Source organism: Neoarius graeffei, chromosome 11 (genome assembly GCF_027579695.1).
Source record: "Neoarius graeffei isolate fNeoGra1 chromosome 11, fNeoGra1.pri, whole genome shotgun sequence".
Classification (NCBI taxonomy): domain Eukaryota; kingdom Metazoa; phylum Chordata; class Actinopteri; order Siluriformes; family Ariidae; genus Neoarius; species Neoarius graeffei.
Genome location: NC_083579.1, coordinates 38,803,187 through 38,818,743, shown reverse-complemented (window position 1 = coordinate 38,818,743; position 15,557 = coordinate 38,803,187). Strand labels below are relative to the sequence as shown.

The following is a 15,557-nucleotide window of genomic DNA, read 5'->3' as shown; positions in this document are numbered from 1 at the left end:
TGGGAGAACTTGCACAATTGGTGGCTGACTAAATACTTTTTTGCCCCACTGTACATGCTTTGTATTGTATCATGATTAAATATAGCTCATTAACATGCAGTTTGATGGAATGTTTTTACAACTATAACATTAATGTCAGTTAGGGGTTGTTTTACAATCAGGGTACGCAAGCTAAAAATCACATTTAACACTTATTATCTTCAATATCAAAAGGCTTGACTAAATAAACTTGGTTGTTTATTGTAGCCCTGTGATAGCTCTATTTACCATGCAAAAAATTTTTTGGTGATAACGTTATTTTGGTGAATGTATGGCAATATATGTCATATTTAGCAAAATTACTCATATCATTTAGAAAAAGTGCTTTTTTGACCACAGGTAGCTCCAAAAGGGATGCACTTAAATCATTCTTTATACCATAAAACACATATTTGGTTCCATATCATTGGAAACATAGTTAAGTTTTAATGTTGAATGCCAGTAAGTTTTCAGACTATTTTGATCAAATTAGTATGTAATTGTGTCATAAAAAATGTCCTCTCCGAGACAGCTAATTTTTCAATATAAAGTAACATATCTAAAATGATTATTTTCATCCTAAAATGTGGTCAAGATATTGGGACATAAATATTAGAGACAACTAACACAAAACTTACAGCCTTATATTTAAAAGCACTATGGAAGTAGTGGATTCTGAATTGTCAAAAAAAAAAAGAGTCCTCTCCGAGAATCACTTCATTTGTTTCTCCCATCTTGTAGCAGATTACACAAAACTACCATACACATATGTCAAAAAAATTACCTGAAATCTGTTCTTTAACTTGTCCTTCACTTAAAAACTGGTACAAGAATCAGTTTGAATCAATTTGAATTTTGGACCCCTGTGACACAAACTTTGTACCCTGATTGTAAAACAACCCTTAGATAAGTGCTTATTTTCCGCCGAAGAGCTGAACAGAAGAAGAGCAAACTCTCGCGAGATTTAAGCTGAAGGTCTTTAGTTATCGCGAGAATAGTACGGTGTATTTCTGTATCCTAGCAACCGGAGTGTCAGTCATGGCGGATGAGACAGGTATAGTAAGAGCACAACTCTAAACTAGAGAAAGTTGTTAGTTTAAAGATGTGTAAGTTTTATACACGCGTTTCTAGTGAGTTATAAATTAGTTATACACGGTTGCGCGAAGATATGAAGTTTATCGCGAACGAGTGAAAATATTTTCAACACAAGAAGAAAAACTGTCATCAGAACCAGAACCAGAACTCCATTATTGTCACTGCAGAGTACAACGAAATTGGTTAGCAGTCCTAATAGTGCATAAATATAATAGTTCTCATATATATATTTAAATATATATATATATATATATATATATATATATATATATATATATATATATATATACACTAGTGCATCTCGAAAAAATTCAATATTTTCCATCAGTTATTTAAGAAAGTGAAAATGTTACATATTATAGACTCATTACACATAAACTAAAATGTTTCAATCATTTTTCTATTTTAATTTTAATCAGTATGGCATACAGTACAAAAACATAAAAAAACCCATCTCAAAATATTAGAATATTTCATTTCGAGTTTGAGTAAAACAGTATGAACACAGTGTATCTCTCGGTCTAGTTCAGTACATACAACCACAATCATGGGGAAGACTGCTGACTTGACTGTTGTCCAGAAGATGATCACTGATGCCCTCCACAAGGAGGGTAAGCCACAAAAGGTCATTGCTGAAAAGGGTGGCTGGAAAAGGTGCACAAGCAGCAGGGATGGCCGCAGTCTTGAGAGGATTGTCAAGAAAAGTTGATTCAAGAACTTGGGAGAGCTTCACAAGGAGTGGACTGAGGCTGGTGTCAGTGTATCAAGACCCATCACGAACAGACATCTTCAAGAAAGGGGATACAACTTTCGCATTCCTAATATCAAGCTACTCCTGAGCCAGAGACAATGTCAGAAGTGTCTTATCTGGGCTAAGGAGAGAAAGAAATGGACTGTTGCTCAGTGGTCCAAAGTCCTCTTTTCAGATGAAAGTACATTTTGCATTTAATTTGGAAATCACAGTTCTAGAGTCTGGAGGAAGAGTGGAGAGGCACAGAATCCAAGGTGTTTGAAGCCCAGTGTGAAGTTTCCACAGTCTGTGATGATTTGGGGTGCCATGTCATCTGCTGGTGTTGGTCCACTGTATTTTATCAAGTCCAAAGTCAACACAGCCATCTACCAGGAGATTTTAGAGCACTTCATGCTTCCATCTGCTGATGAGCTTTTTGGAGATGCTGATTTCCTTTTCCAGCAGGACTTACTGTAGCACCTACCCACAGTGCCAGAACTACTACCAAATGGTTTGCTGACCATGATATTACTGTGTTTGACTGGCCAGCCAACTTGCCTGACCTGAATCCCATAGAGAATCTATGGGGTATTGTCAAGAGGAAGATGAGAAACACCCGACCCAAAAATACAGATACGCTGAAGGCCACTATCAAAGCAACCTGGGCTTCAATAACACCTCAGCAGTGTCACAGACTGATCACCTCCATGCCACACCGCATTGATACAGTGATTCATGGTAAAGGAGCCCCAACCAAGTATTGAGTGTATAAATGAATATACCTTTCAGAAATTGGACATTTCTGTATTGTAAATCCTTTTTTTGATTGATCTTAGGGAATATTCTAATACTTTGAGATACTGGATTTCTGATTTTCATGAGCTATAAGCCATAATAATCAAAATTAAAACAAAAAAGGCTTTAAATATTTCACTTTACATGTAATGAATATAGACTATATGAATGAAAGTTTACCTTTTTGAATTAAATTATGAAAAAGAACTTTTTCATGGTATTCTAATTTTTTTAGATGCACTAGTATATATAAAATTGTACTTGAGATTGCTATTTTTTTAAAAGCAAAGGGTCGTCTCACACCAAAGCTGACTTTGTTTCATTTATCGTGACTTACTGCTGTTTATAGTATTTTTTTAATGTTGAAACATTTCATTTAATTATTTTTGAAGCCATTTTTGGTTTACAGCATTTCTTTACATGTGCCTAAGACTTGCACAATACTGTACATCCGTATCCGTTAACCCCCCCCCCCCCCCCCCCCCCACACACACACACACACACACACACACTCACACATGTGCAAGGAAGAAGTTGTGCAACATGAGCAGGCAACTGAGAATGCACAGTACAGTTATTAGCAGCTGAGATGTTACATTTCTGAGATGCATGGCAAAAGAATGAGGTAGTGCAGGTAGGTATATACATTCAGTGTGCAGTAATGCAATTAGCTATTGATTGGCAGTGTTCAGTTCACCTATGGCTGTGGGGTAGAAGCTATTTTGAAGTCTATTTGTATGAGATTTGATGGATCTGAAACGTTTTCCAGAGGGCAGTGGTTTAAACAGATGATGTCTGGGGTAAGAAGGGTCTTTCAGTATGTTGGCTGCTCTGCTGAGACAGCGGGAGGAGAAAATGTCCTCCAGGGAAGGCAGTGTACAGCCGGTGATATTCTGTGCTGTGTTCATGATCCTCTGAAGGGCGCCCTGTCCACAGTTGAGCAACTGGCATATCTTGTGGAGATACAGTAAGCCAGAACACTCTCAATGGCGCAGCGGTAGAAGGATACCAGCAGCTTCTGCTCCAGGTTGTTTTTCCTGAAGATTCTCAGGAAGTGGTGTTGCTGCTGGGCCTTCTTGATCACTGCGGTGGTGTTGGTGGACCAGGAGAGGTCTTTGGCCATGTGTGTGCCCAGGAACTTGAAATAAGGTACCCTTTCCAGACATTTCCCATTGATTAAGAGTGGTTCTGGGTCTGCCTTGTTTTTCCGCAAGTTGATAACGAGTTCCTTTGTTTTTGACATGTTCAGGATGAGGTTATTGTCTGAACACCATACTGCGAGTCTTTGGACTTCTTCCCTGTAGGCTGTCTCATCTCCTCTGGAGATGAGACCAACCATGGCGGTGTCATCCCCTAACTTAATAATGGTGTTGATGGAGTGGATGGGGCTACTGTCATGGATGTAGAGGGTGTAGAGGAGGGAACTCAGCACACAGCCCTGTGGCGTGTCAGTGCTGAGTGTGAGAGTGGAGGAGAGATGTGGGCCTATTCTAACAGACTGCGGACGGTTGGTCAGGAAATCCTTCATCCAGTGACAGATGGGTTGAAAGTCCTAAGTCAGTGAGTTTGGTGACCAGTCTGCTTGGGGTGATTGTGTTGAATGCAGAGCTAAAGTCCATGAAGAGCATCCTCACATAGCCCCCCCCGTAGTTCAAGGTGGGACACTGCATTGTGAAGTAACAATGGCATCTTCTGTGGACCTATTCACTCTGTAGGCAAATTGGTGTGGATTGAAGGTGGGTGGGAGGCTGGCTTTGGTGTGCTGCTCGACCAGCCTCTCAAAGCACTTTGTGATGACCGGAGCGAGTGCAACAGGGTGGTAATTGTTGAGGCCGCTGATGACTGCTTTTTTCAGCAACGGGATTATTGTAGCAGACTTTAGGCATGGTGGGAACAATGGATTTGAACAGGGACATATTGAATATTTTTGTGAAGACCTTCGAAAGCTGGTCTGCACAGTCTTTCAGAACCCTTCCTGTCACACCATCCAGACCTGCAGCTTTCCTTGAGTTCACTGTTCTGAGCACATGCCTTACCTCATGTTCTTGCACAGTGAGAGGTGTGGCTGCTGTTGTAGGCTGATGGCAGTGTGATGGCTGCCTCAGCAGTATTCACCTCAAAGCATGCAAAGAAACAGTTAAGCTTTTCTGCCAGTGAGGCATCACCGATAGCAGTCGTGCTGTTGCTTTTGTAACTGGTGGTCTGTTGTTTATATGTTCTTTTATTATATAAATGTTCTTTATATTATATGAACGCATCCACAAAAAATAAAAGAATTTAAATTTTGAACCAGTTCGCCATTTTGACAGCTCGTGTCTAGTCAGTGGGAGTGACGTCATCGGAGTGAAATATTGGGAACTATGTCACTCAGATCCTATAAACTTCATATCTTCAAGCCAATGTGTGATGTTGTTTTTATATATATAGACACATTCACAAACAAAAAGTAACCAAATTTATCAAAACAATTCATCGATTTCCTCATGAGTGACATCTCATCTCATTATCTCTAGCTGCTTTATCCTGTTCTACAGGGTCACAGGCAAGCTGGAGCCTATCCCAGCTGACTACGGGCGAAAGGCGGGGTACATCCTGGACAAGTCGCCAGGTCATCACAGGGCTGACACATAGACACAGACAACCATTCACACACACCTACAGTCAATTTAGAGTCACCAGTTAACCTAACCTGCATGTCTTTGGGGGAAACCGGAGCACCTGGAGGAAACCCACGCAGACACGGGGAGAACATGCAAACTCCACACAGAAAGGCCCTCGCCGGCCACAGGGCTCGAACCCGGACCTTCTTGCTGTGAGGCGACAGCGCTAACCACTACACCACCATGTAGATATTTATGTCACAGTTTTGGATCTCCATGTCTCAGATGTAGCGCGTATGAAAAACATGAGGGGTGTATTTCCCAGTAAAACACTTGTGTCCATATAATATACATGGATATGTATATATTTTTATCTCAGGAGACTGAGCACTCAGCTTTTAGCCAACATGCAAACTGGAAATTTTTATTTATTTTTACGGAGTTGATCAGACTTTCTGTCTAATCCAGAGTGATACAAGTGTTTTGTAAAATCTCCTCATGTTACTGCACACAGCTCAGAGTTTATGGTCACAGTGCAGTTTAACTGAGTGTCCATCACATTAAATACTTCATTTTATTTTATTTTGTTTTATTTTATTGTTAAATTAACACGGAATGATCACAGACATGCAATAATAAGAATAAACAATAATTTAAATTACAAACAGAAAAAATCATGTTGAATGCATTAAAAGCAGCTGCAGTCGGTATGGATTATCTCATTATCTCTAGCCGCTTTATCCTTCTACAGGGTCGCAGGCAAGCTGGAGCCTATCCCAGCTGACTACGGGCGAAAGGCGGGTGTAGCGCGGACAATGAGTGGGTGGAGCACAGAGGACGGCAGGACAACGTTTGGAGGTAGTGACAGCGTATTTATTAGTAAACTTTTCAGTCTAATAATCGCAGCACACAGACACACACTCAGCCTCCAATCCCGGGTCGCGCTCCCTCTGCTCTCTCTCAGCCTCCTAAAATAGGGAGCGGTTTACTGGGAAAACACACACAAAACACAGGTTAATTACAGTCAGGTGTAGCGAATCTGCCACTCACCTTCCCCGGCTCCACCCTCCTGTCACAGACCGATGCTTGACCACGCCCCCGCTGCCACATACCCCCACCGCCCGACTCAGGCCGGGCGCCCGTCCGGCCCGCAGCCGACTCCCCCCCCCTTGATGGGAGAGGAAGTCCGCCACGACCATCTGCGCCCCCGGCCTGTGGACCACCTTGAAGTTGAAGGGTTGGAGTGCCAGATACCAACGGGTGATCCGCGCGTTGGCATCCTTCATGCGGTGGAGCCACTGGAGGGGCGCGTGGTCCGAACAGAGGGTGAAAGAGCGCCCCAGCAGGTAGTAACGGAGGGCGAGGACCGCCCACTTGATCGCCAGGCACTCTTTCTCAATGGTGCTGTAGCGCCCCTCACGCACTGACAGCTTGCGGCTGATGTATAGGACTGGGCGGTCCTGCCCCTCCACCTGCTGGGACAAAACGGCCCCCAGCCCTCTGTCCGACGCATCCGTCTGCAACAAAAAAGGGAGAGAGAAGTCAGGGGAGTGTAAGAGTGGCCCCCCACACAGTGCAGCCTTTACCTCAGAGAAAGCCCGCTGGCACTGCTCCGTCCACTGGACCGGATCTGGCGCCCCCTTTTTAGTGAGGTCAGTCAGCGGGCTGGTGACGTCCGAATAATTAGGTATAAACCTACGATAGTAGCCAGCCAGCCCCAGGAACTGTCTCACCCCCTTTTTGGTCTTGGGCCTCGGGCAGGCCGCAATCGCTGCCGTCTTATTAATTTGGGGACGCACCTGCCCGTTGCCCAAGTGGAAGCCCAGATACTGTACTTCCACCCGCCCAATCGCACACTTCTTCGGGTTGGCAGTGAGTCCCGCCCGCCTCAGCGACCTAAGGACGGCCCTCAGGTGTTGCAGGTGCCGCTGCCAGTCATTGCTATAAATGATGATGTCGTCTAGGTACGCGGCCGCATAGGTGGCGTGCGGCCGGAGGACCCGGTCCATCAGCCGCTGAAACGTAGCGGGCGCCCCAAACAGCCCAAACGGAAGTGTGACGAACTGGTGTAAGCCGAACGGTGTGGAAAAGGCCGTTTTCTCTCGGGATAATGGAGTCAAGGGGATCTGCCAATATCCCTTCGTCAAATCCAGTGTCGAGTAAAAGCGAGCCGTGCCTAGTCGATCGAGCAGCTCATCAATATGAGGCATTGGGTACGCGTCGAATTTAGACACCGCGTTGACTTTTCTATAGTCCACACAGAACCGGACCGACCCGTCGGCCTTGGGAACCAAGACCACCGGGCTGCTCCAGTCACTGTGGGACTCCTCGATGATGCCCATTTCGAGCATGGCCTGAAGTTCTTCCCGAACCACCTTTTTTTTGTGTTCGGGTAATCTATAAGGGCGGCTACGCACTACCACCCCCGGGGGCGTCTCTATGTGGTGTTCTATGAGGTTAGTGCAACCGGGCAGGGGCGAGAACACATCCGAAAACTCGGCCTGCAACTGGGCGACCTCCGCGAGTTTGGTCAGGGAGAGGTGGTCTCCACAGGGGACCGGAGAGGTACGTGATGCCAATGACCCTTTAGGGACCTCCGGCCCCAGCTCCGCCTTCTCCGGAACTACCGACACCAACGCCACGGGGACCTCCTCATTCCAGAGTTTCAGCAGATTGAGGTGGTAGATCTGTAGCGCCCCCTCCCTGTCCGTTCGCCTAACCTCATAGTCGACGTCCCCGACTCGCCGTGTGACCTCAAAGGGTCCTTGCCACTTGGCGATTAATTTGGAGCTCGACATGGGCAACAGGACGAGTACCTTATCTCCCGGAGTGAACTCTCTAAGGCGCGTGCCCTTGTTGTACAGGCGGGCTTGCCGTTCCTGGGCCTGCCGCAAATTCTCCTGAGTTAGGTGGGTGAGCGTGTGGAGTTTTGCGCGCAGATCCATAACGTACTGAATTTCGTTTTTGCTCTGTGAAGGTCCCTCCTCCCAATTTTCCCGCAGTACATCTAAGATGCCGCGCGGCTTACGCCCGTATAATAATTCAAACGGGGAGAACCCCGTGGAGGCTTGGGGGACCTCTCGCACTGCAAACAACAAGGGTTCGAGCCACTTATCCCAGTTACGTGCGTCCTCACTTACGAATTTTTTAATAATATTCTTGAGGGTGCGATTGAACCGTTCAACTAAACCGTCCGTCTGTGGGTGATAAACGCTGGTGCGGATCGGCTTAATACCTAGTAGCCCATACAGTTCGCTCAGTGTCCGTGACATAAACGAGGTGCCTTGGTCAGTCAGAATCTCTTTCGGGATTCCAACCCGGGAGATGACGTGGAAGAGGGCCTCTGCAATACTGCGTGCTGAGATATTGCGAAGAGGCACCGCTTCCGGGTATCGCGTTGCATAGTCCACCAGAACTAATATAAAGCGGTACCCTCGTGTTGACCGATCTAATGGCCCGACGAGATCCATCCCAATTCTTTTGAACGGGGTCTCGATTAATGGTAGGGGGCGCAAGGGCGCTTTTGGAATGGCCGCTGGATTTACTAACTGGCATTCGCGGCACGCCGTACACCACTTACGGACGTCGCCGCGAATCCCCGGCCAATAGAATCGGGCCATTATCCGGGCGAGTGTCTTATCCTGCCCGAGGTGTCCAGCCATGGGATTAAAGTGGGCCGCCTGGAATACCAATTCCCGGCGGCTCTTTGGAATTAATAACTGGGTGACTCGCTCTTTCGTCTGAGCGTCCTGCGTCACTCGGTATAATCTATCCTTCAAAATGGAAAAATAGGGGAAGGACGGGGTGGCGTTCGGCTGGAGCGTTTGACCATCGATTACTCTCACTTGGTCAAACGCGTGTTGCAGAGTCTCGTCTCGCGATTGTTCCAGTGGGAAATCCACGAGGGATTCCCCAATAGAAAGAGGAGGGGCCGGCGGCTCCTCACCCTGTCGCGGAGATGACGTAGACGGCTCTGCGACCGCCGCTCCAGCCAAAGCGACACCGGGACCCTCCCCCGTCAACCGGCAGGACCCACTCTTTACTAGGCGTGCCATTAAATCCCGAAATCCCGGCCAATCGGTCCCCAAGATCAAAGAGTGGGTAAGGCGAGGATTAACCGCCGCCTTCACTATAGATTTTTCCCCTCTAAAATATATGTGGACCGACACCAACGGGTAGCTGTGAATATCCCCGTGCACACACAACACCTTCACCCCTTGTGCTCCCCCCAATGCCTCGTCTTGCACCAGGCTTTGGCGGATCGAGGTCTGATTGCAGCCTGAATCCACCAACGCCTGATATGTAGCCCCTTGTACACTTACCGGTATGCGATACGCTCCGGCCCGATCGAGGGCAGCCTCTGGCGCATCGGGGATCCGCACCACCGCCCCCACCTCCATCGCTGCACATTGTTGCTGCAGGTGGCCCGGTTCCCCGCAGCGCCAGCAAACCGGCCCGGGCCTTCCCTCTGCAGCTGTGTTCTGGGGCTCACTCACCTGAGGGGGGGGAGAGACAGACACAGAAGGGAGAAACGGGAGGGCACCACGGGTGCGGCGGGCCGGCTGGGGTGGAGCCGGCCCCCGCCTCCGTGGTGGGGGAATGGGGCGAGGACGGGACACGGGAGGAGGGGGGGAAGACAGAGAGAGAGAAGAGGAGACAGAAGACGATGTCATCCGTTTTCCTGCCGCCGGAACAGCCGCCAGATGATCCTCCCCCAGTCCTACGGCCTGATCCAGCGACGCCGGGCGGTGGCACTGGACCCACTCCGCGGTTCCGGCTGGTAAGCGGGCACCGAACTGTTCCAGCGCCACCTGGTCGATGATTCCCTCGGCGTCGCGATCTTCGGCCCTCAGCCACCGCCAGCAGGCGTCCCGGAGCTGCTGGCCGAACGCGAACGGGCTGCCGACTTCCTCCATCCGCAGCGCGCGGAAGCGCTGGCGCTGCTGCTCCGGCGTGCGCCCCACGCGCTGGAGGACGGCCCGGCAAAGGTCAGCGTAGGCCAGCCGGCGGTCGGCGGGGAGCTGTAATGCGGCCAGCTGCGCCTCTCCAGTCAGGAGGGGGAGGAGGCGCGCCGCGCGCTGCTCCATCGGCCACCCCGAGGCTTCGGCGACCTGCTCGAACAAGGTGATGAAAGCCTCGGGGTCGTCCTGCGGGCCCATCTTGGTCACAGTGAGGGGAGACGGGCCCGCGGCCGGGGCGCTGGTGGACCCCGCCGACGCGAGGAGCCGCCGGAACGCCTCTCGATCTTCCTGTTGAGCCAGCACCAGGGCTTCGAAGCGGCGCTCCTGCTCCTTTCAGAGCGTGACGAGTGCCTGGTGCTGGCTCTGCTGAGCCGTGGCGAGGGCGTGGACCAAGTCCGCGAACGGGGAGGATTGCATGGAGCTGCAGCACTGGTGCTCCACCTTTTCCCGGGTTTCGGCGCCACTGTAGCGCGGACAATGAGTGGGTGGAGCACAGAGGACGGCAGGACAACGTTTGGAGGTAGTGACAGCGTATTTATTAGTAAACTTTTCAGTCTAATAATCGCAGCACACAGACACACACTCAGCCTCCAATCCCGGGTCGCGCTCCCTCTGCTCTCTCTCAGCCTCCTAAAATAGGGAGCGGTTTACTGGGAAAACACACACAAAACACAGGTTAATTACAGTCAGGTGTAGCGAATCTGCCACTCACCTTCCCCGGCTCCACCCTCCTGTCACAGACCGATGCTTGACCACGCCCCCGCTGCCACAGCGGGGTACACCCTGGACAAGTCGCCAGGTCATCACAGGGCTGACACATAGACACAGACAACCATTCACACTCACATTCACACCTACGGTCAATTTAGAGTCACCAGTTAACCTAACCTGCATGTCTTTGGACTGTGGGGGAAACCGGAGCACCCGGAGGAAACCCGCGCGGACACAGGGAGAACATGCAAACTCCACACAGAAAGGCTCTTGCTAGCCGCGGGGCTCGAACCCGGACCACCTTGCTGTGAGACGACAGCGCTAACCACTACACCATCGTGCCGCCCATAATAATAATAATAATAATAATAATAATAATAATAATAAACAAGAATAGACTTTTTAGAGAAGGGCAAAGTTTTCCATTTTAATCCTTTAATATAATGGCTATTGTCTGATGTTTTATTTGGTAATGTCTCAGTAAGCTGGTAATTAATCTAATATGATATTGAATAGAAACTGGAATGTATATCGTTTCTTTACAGAATGTAATCAGTAGCTGTAGTCAAGTGTTTAGTGTATAACAGCGTGATGTTCAGATAACAAAACTGCATTTTTTCAGCTTCATCTTAAAGCAAACTCTCACATTCTCTTCTTGAGTAATGATTTTTAAAGCTTTGTGTGATTTTGGTGAACTTTTTAATAACACAGTATAATAAATGTGATATTAAAAGTGTATAAGGTTTTTGGGAGGATCAACATTCAGTTTGTGTGTACAGAAGCTGTAGTGTCTGCACTGCACAAGAGAATCAAATCTGCATTCGATGTGTTTGATCATGAGTCTAATCAGACTGTGGACGTCCGGTATGACCTCATCTCACACACACACGTCTGCATTTGCATTGTTCATGACTCTTTCTGATTATTGTTGTGTTAAAGCACATGAAGTGGAACACAAATAAAATCTCTCTCTCTCTGTCTGTCTCTGTGTGTGTGTGTATAGAGAGATTGGCACTATAGTCCGTTCACTCGGCTGTTTCCCCACAGAGGCGGAGCTACATGACATCATTAATGAGGTCAGAGTGACTCTGCATCTGTAAACAAGTTTATTACAAATGATATTAGAGGCTATTAACACTGCGTGTGTGTGTGTGTGTGTGTGTGTAGATAGAGGAAGAAGAGGCAAATGGATTCATCCACTTTGAGAAGTTTCTTCCTGTCATGACCGAAATATTAATGGAAAACAAGTGAGACACACACACACACACACATTCAGACTCCTGCAGTGTTTAGTGTTAAAAAAGTGTGAAGTTTATTCAATACAGAGTTTATTACAGAGAGTTCTGCTGCTGTTTCAGTCAGATTGAAACTTTATTATAAAATTCTTCAGATTCCACCAAAAAAACCCCTGATCAGTCCACTGTGCTGCTAATAATAATGACTTCATCTGTCTGTCTCTCTCTGTCTGTCTGTCTCTTTGAGTGTAGGTTTCCTCCCATTTCTGAAGACTTAATCCTGCAGGCATTTGAGGTCCCTCACACCCACTCTCTGTCACTCTCACATCTATTTTCACTTTCACTCTCACATCTATTTTCACTTTCACTCTCACATCCATTTTCACTTTCACTCTCACATCCATTTTCACTTTCACTCACATCCATTCTGACTTTCACTCACATCCATTCTGACTTTCACTCTCGTCCATTCTCATTTTCACTCTCACATCCACTCTCATTTTCACTCTCGTCCATTCTCACTTTCACTCTCACACCCATTCTGACTTTCACTCTCACTCTCACATCCACTCTCACTTTCACTCTCTCATCCACTCTTATTTTCATTCTCACATTCACTCTCACATGTACTCTCTCATCCACTCTCACTTTCTCTCATCCACTCTCATTTTCATTCTCACATCCACTCTCACATGTACTCTCTCATCCACTCTCACTTTCTCTCTCTCATCCACTCTCACTTTCACTCCCACATCACTCTCACATCCATTCTCACTTTCATTCTCACATCCACTCTCACTTCCACTTGTAAATCTTAAACTCATCTCTGTAACACTGATAAACTTATTCTGTATGTGTGTGTGTGTGTGTGTGTGTGTGTGTGTGTGTGTGTGTGTGTGTGTTTGCCCATGGGTGTGTGGGTTCAGGTGTTGGACCAGCAGAAGAAAGGATATATAGAGCCAGAGGAACTCACCAAATATCTTACACAAGAAGGTAAACACTCTGTACACACACTGTACACCTCTCTCTCTCTCTCTCTCTCTCTCTCTCTCTCTCTCTCTCTCTCTTTCTCTCTCTCTCCCCCACTCTCTCATTGCTTGCTCTCTCTGTGCATTTACTGAGTGTGGATGGAATGCATCGAGAGCTGTTTGGCATCTTGCCAAATTTCTTCCCTTTTTCCCTTGTCTATTGTCTTTCCTTTTTTCGTAATTTAAATATTGCACATTTTAGATATGTGAGATATTAGTAGCAGTAATTAGTTGAACTTGGGATCGAGTGAGCAGGACCCCATGGCCTCTGAGGTTCGCCAGCATGGTGTCAAGTGTGTGCTGGAGAATCAAACTAAATAATCAAGATCAAACACTGAATGGAAATTTCAAGTGCAAAGATGGTGACAGCAGTTACACTGTTTAGGCCTGAGATGTTTGGGTGTGGGACATTGGGCACAAAAACAGCTGAGGACAGCTGTTACAGCAGCAGCAGTGTGAGGAGAGTCAGCAGGAGAACACCAGGGAGCTCAGGGGGTGACTTGGCCTGATGCTGCTGCAAGTGTTAGTGCTAATATTAGCAGTGACCCTGGCCTTAGTCTCTTCACTGAGGATCTCCCTGACCCTATAAAACAGCAGCAGGAGAATCCACAGAGCTCGCACAGGAACACAGACTGAGAAACACCAAGATGAAGGATAACAGACCTGAAGACAGAAAAAAACAAGAAAATGAAGATTGTGGGTCTCACACCCATGGATGACAGAGATATCAGATCAGATGAGCCAAGATTTTCAGACAGTTCAGAAACCCCACGCCAACAGTTTGAGGATCTGTACACCACAGCACAGATAAGCTGCTTTTTAGAACTGACAAAAGATAAAATAAATCTATCACTCTCAAGCTACTTCCTGGATTTTGCAGAATTTGTTAAATCAAAACAACATGCTAAAGAAAACAAAAATACTCTCACCACAGAGAAGACTAAAATTCGTAAAATGGAAATCAGCTGCACAAAAGACTCTTCTTTAAATATAGATTCTTTCATCCATCTATCCATCCATTATCTGTAGCCGCTTATACTGTGCAGGGTTGCAGGCAAGCTGGAGCCTATCCCAGCTGACTATGGGCGAGAGGCGGGGTACACCCTGGACAAGTCGCCAGGTCATCACAGGGCTAGATTCTTTTATATGGACTTATATATTGAAATTAGACTAAAACTGAAGAAGCTTAGATTTTTTGGGGTGGGAGGGTGTGGGGGGTCTGATGGGGTTTTAAAGCATGGACAGTATTCATTACTATGAATGAGTAAGTGTGTCCAAACTTTTGACTGGTACTTTAAATATGTAAATCTGCAAAATGGATGCATTAAAGGCATCTTAAAAAGTCAAAAAGTCTCTCTGTCTTTCATAGGAGAGCCATTCTCTCAGGAGGAAATGGATGAAATGCTCTCAGCTGCAGTTGATCCTGAAAAACAGCTTGTTTTCTACAAAGATTTTGTTGCCATGCTGACCCTCAATGACTCGCAGTAACTGTGGTAACCATAATAACCACAGAGATGCTGGATTTCAACATTTGACCTGATGACACGGTTATCATAGTTATTCAGAAAGAAAGTCGAGTTTATATTTGTATAGCACTTTTAACAACACACATTGTTGCAAAGCAGCTTTACAGAAAATTAAAGACTTTAACCCTTTGGTGACTGACCCCTTGAAAATGGTTCCTCCAGGAACGATGACGTTTCAGTTGTCAAGACAACGGAAAAACTAAAATATAAAAACAGAAAGATACGTCACAATGCTCTTGTGCACAAAACAAAATGCTCTTGTATTTTAGTTTTTCCGTTGTCTTGACAACTGAAACGTCATCGTTCCTGGAGGAACCATTTTCAAGGGGTCAGTCACCAAAGGGTTGAGCTAATTTTATCCCTAGTAAATTGATTTATCCCTGATGAGCAAGCCTGACCTGTGTAAATGTACCTGTGTGTTGTGCATTTAGATTTCATCTCAGTTTTATTTGTGCACTGTGTAAGAAGTTATGTAGAGCTGAATGTGGTGTTCCTCACTGTTCTCATTAGCTCATTAACACCTGTAAGAAATAACACACACACACAGACACACACACACATTAAAATCATTCCTTCTGTCTTCTGTTCCTTATGCACTGTAAAAAAAAAATAGTTGAGAATACTTGAAATTTCAAGGCAACAGGCTGCATTAAGAATTTTTTGTTTTGCCAACGATGTGCCCATGATAATCCAAACTATGATAAAACTGTTATCTTTATTAAGAATTCTTAATTAAGTCAATTTTCAATTCCTCATTCTGCCAACATAGATTTCTCTTTTTGCTGAACAGTGGCATTCACAGTAGTGCAAAAAGGCAATTGAGGTTATCACAATTTTTTTTTTTTAGATTTTTTTGGG

At 46.3% G+C, this 15,557-nt stretch overlaps 1 protein-coding gene across 1 annotated transcript; it reads left to right on the top strand.

Annotated features, from left to right (window-relative positions):
• Positions 1 to 4,034: 4,034 nt before the first annotated feature.
• On the top strand, positions 4,035 to 14,770 carry efcab2 (EF-hand calcium binding domain 2). Its single transcript, XM_060932797.1, has 7 exons — positions 4,035 to 4,194; positions 11,645 to 11,774; positions 11,914 to 11,986; positions 12,078 to 12,157; positions 12,398 to 12,440; positions 13,072 to 13,138; positions 14,543 to 14,770. The coding sequence occupies exons 1-7, from the start codon at positions 4,035 to 4,037 to the stop codon at positions 14,659 to 14,661; spliced, it is 672 nt and encodes a 223-aa protein (XP_060788780.1). The 3' UTR covers positions 14,662 to 14,770.
• The last annotated feature ends 787 nt before the right edge of the window (positions 14,771 to 15,557 follow it).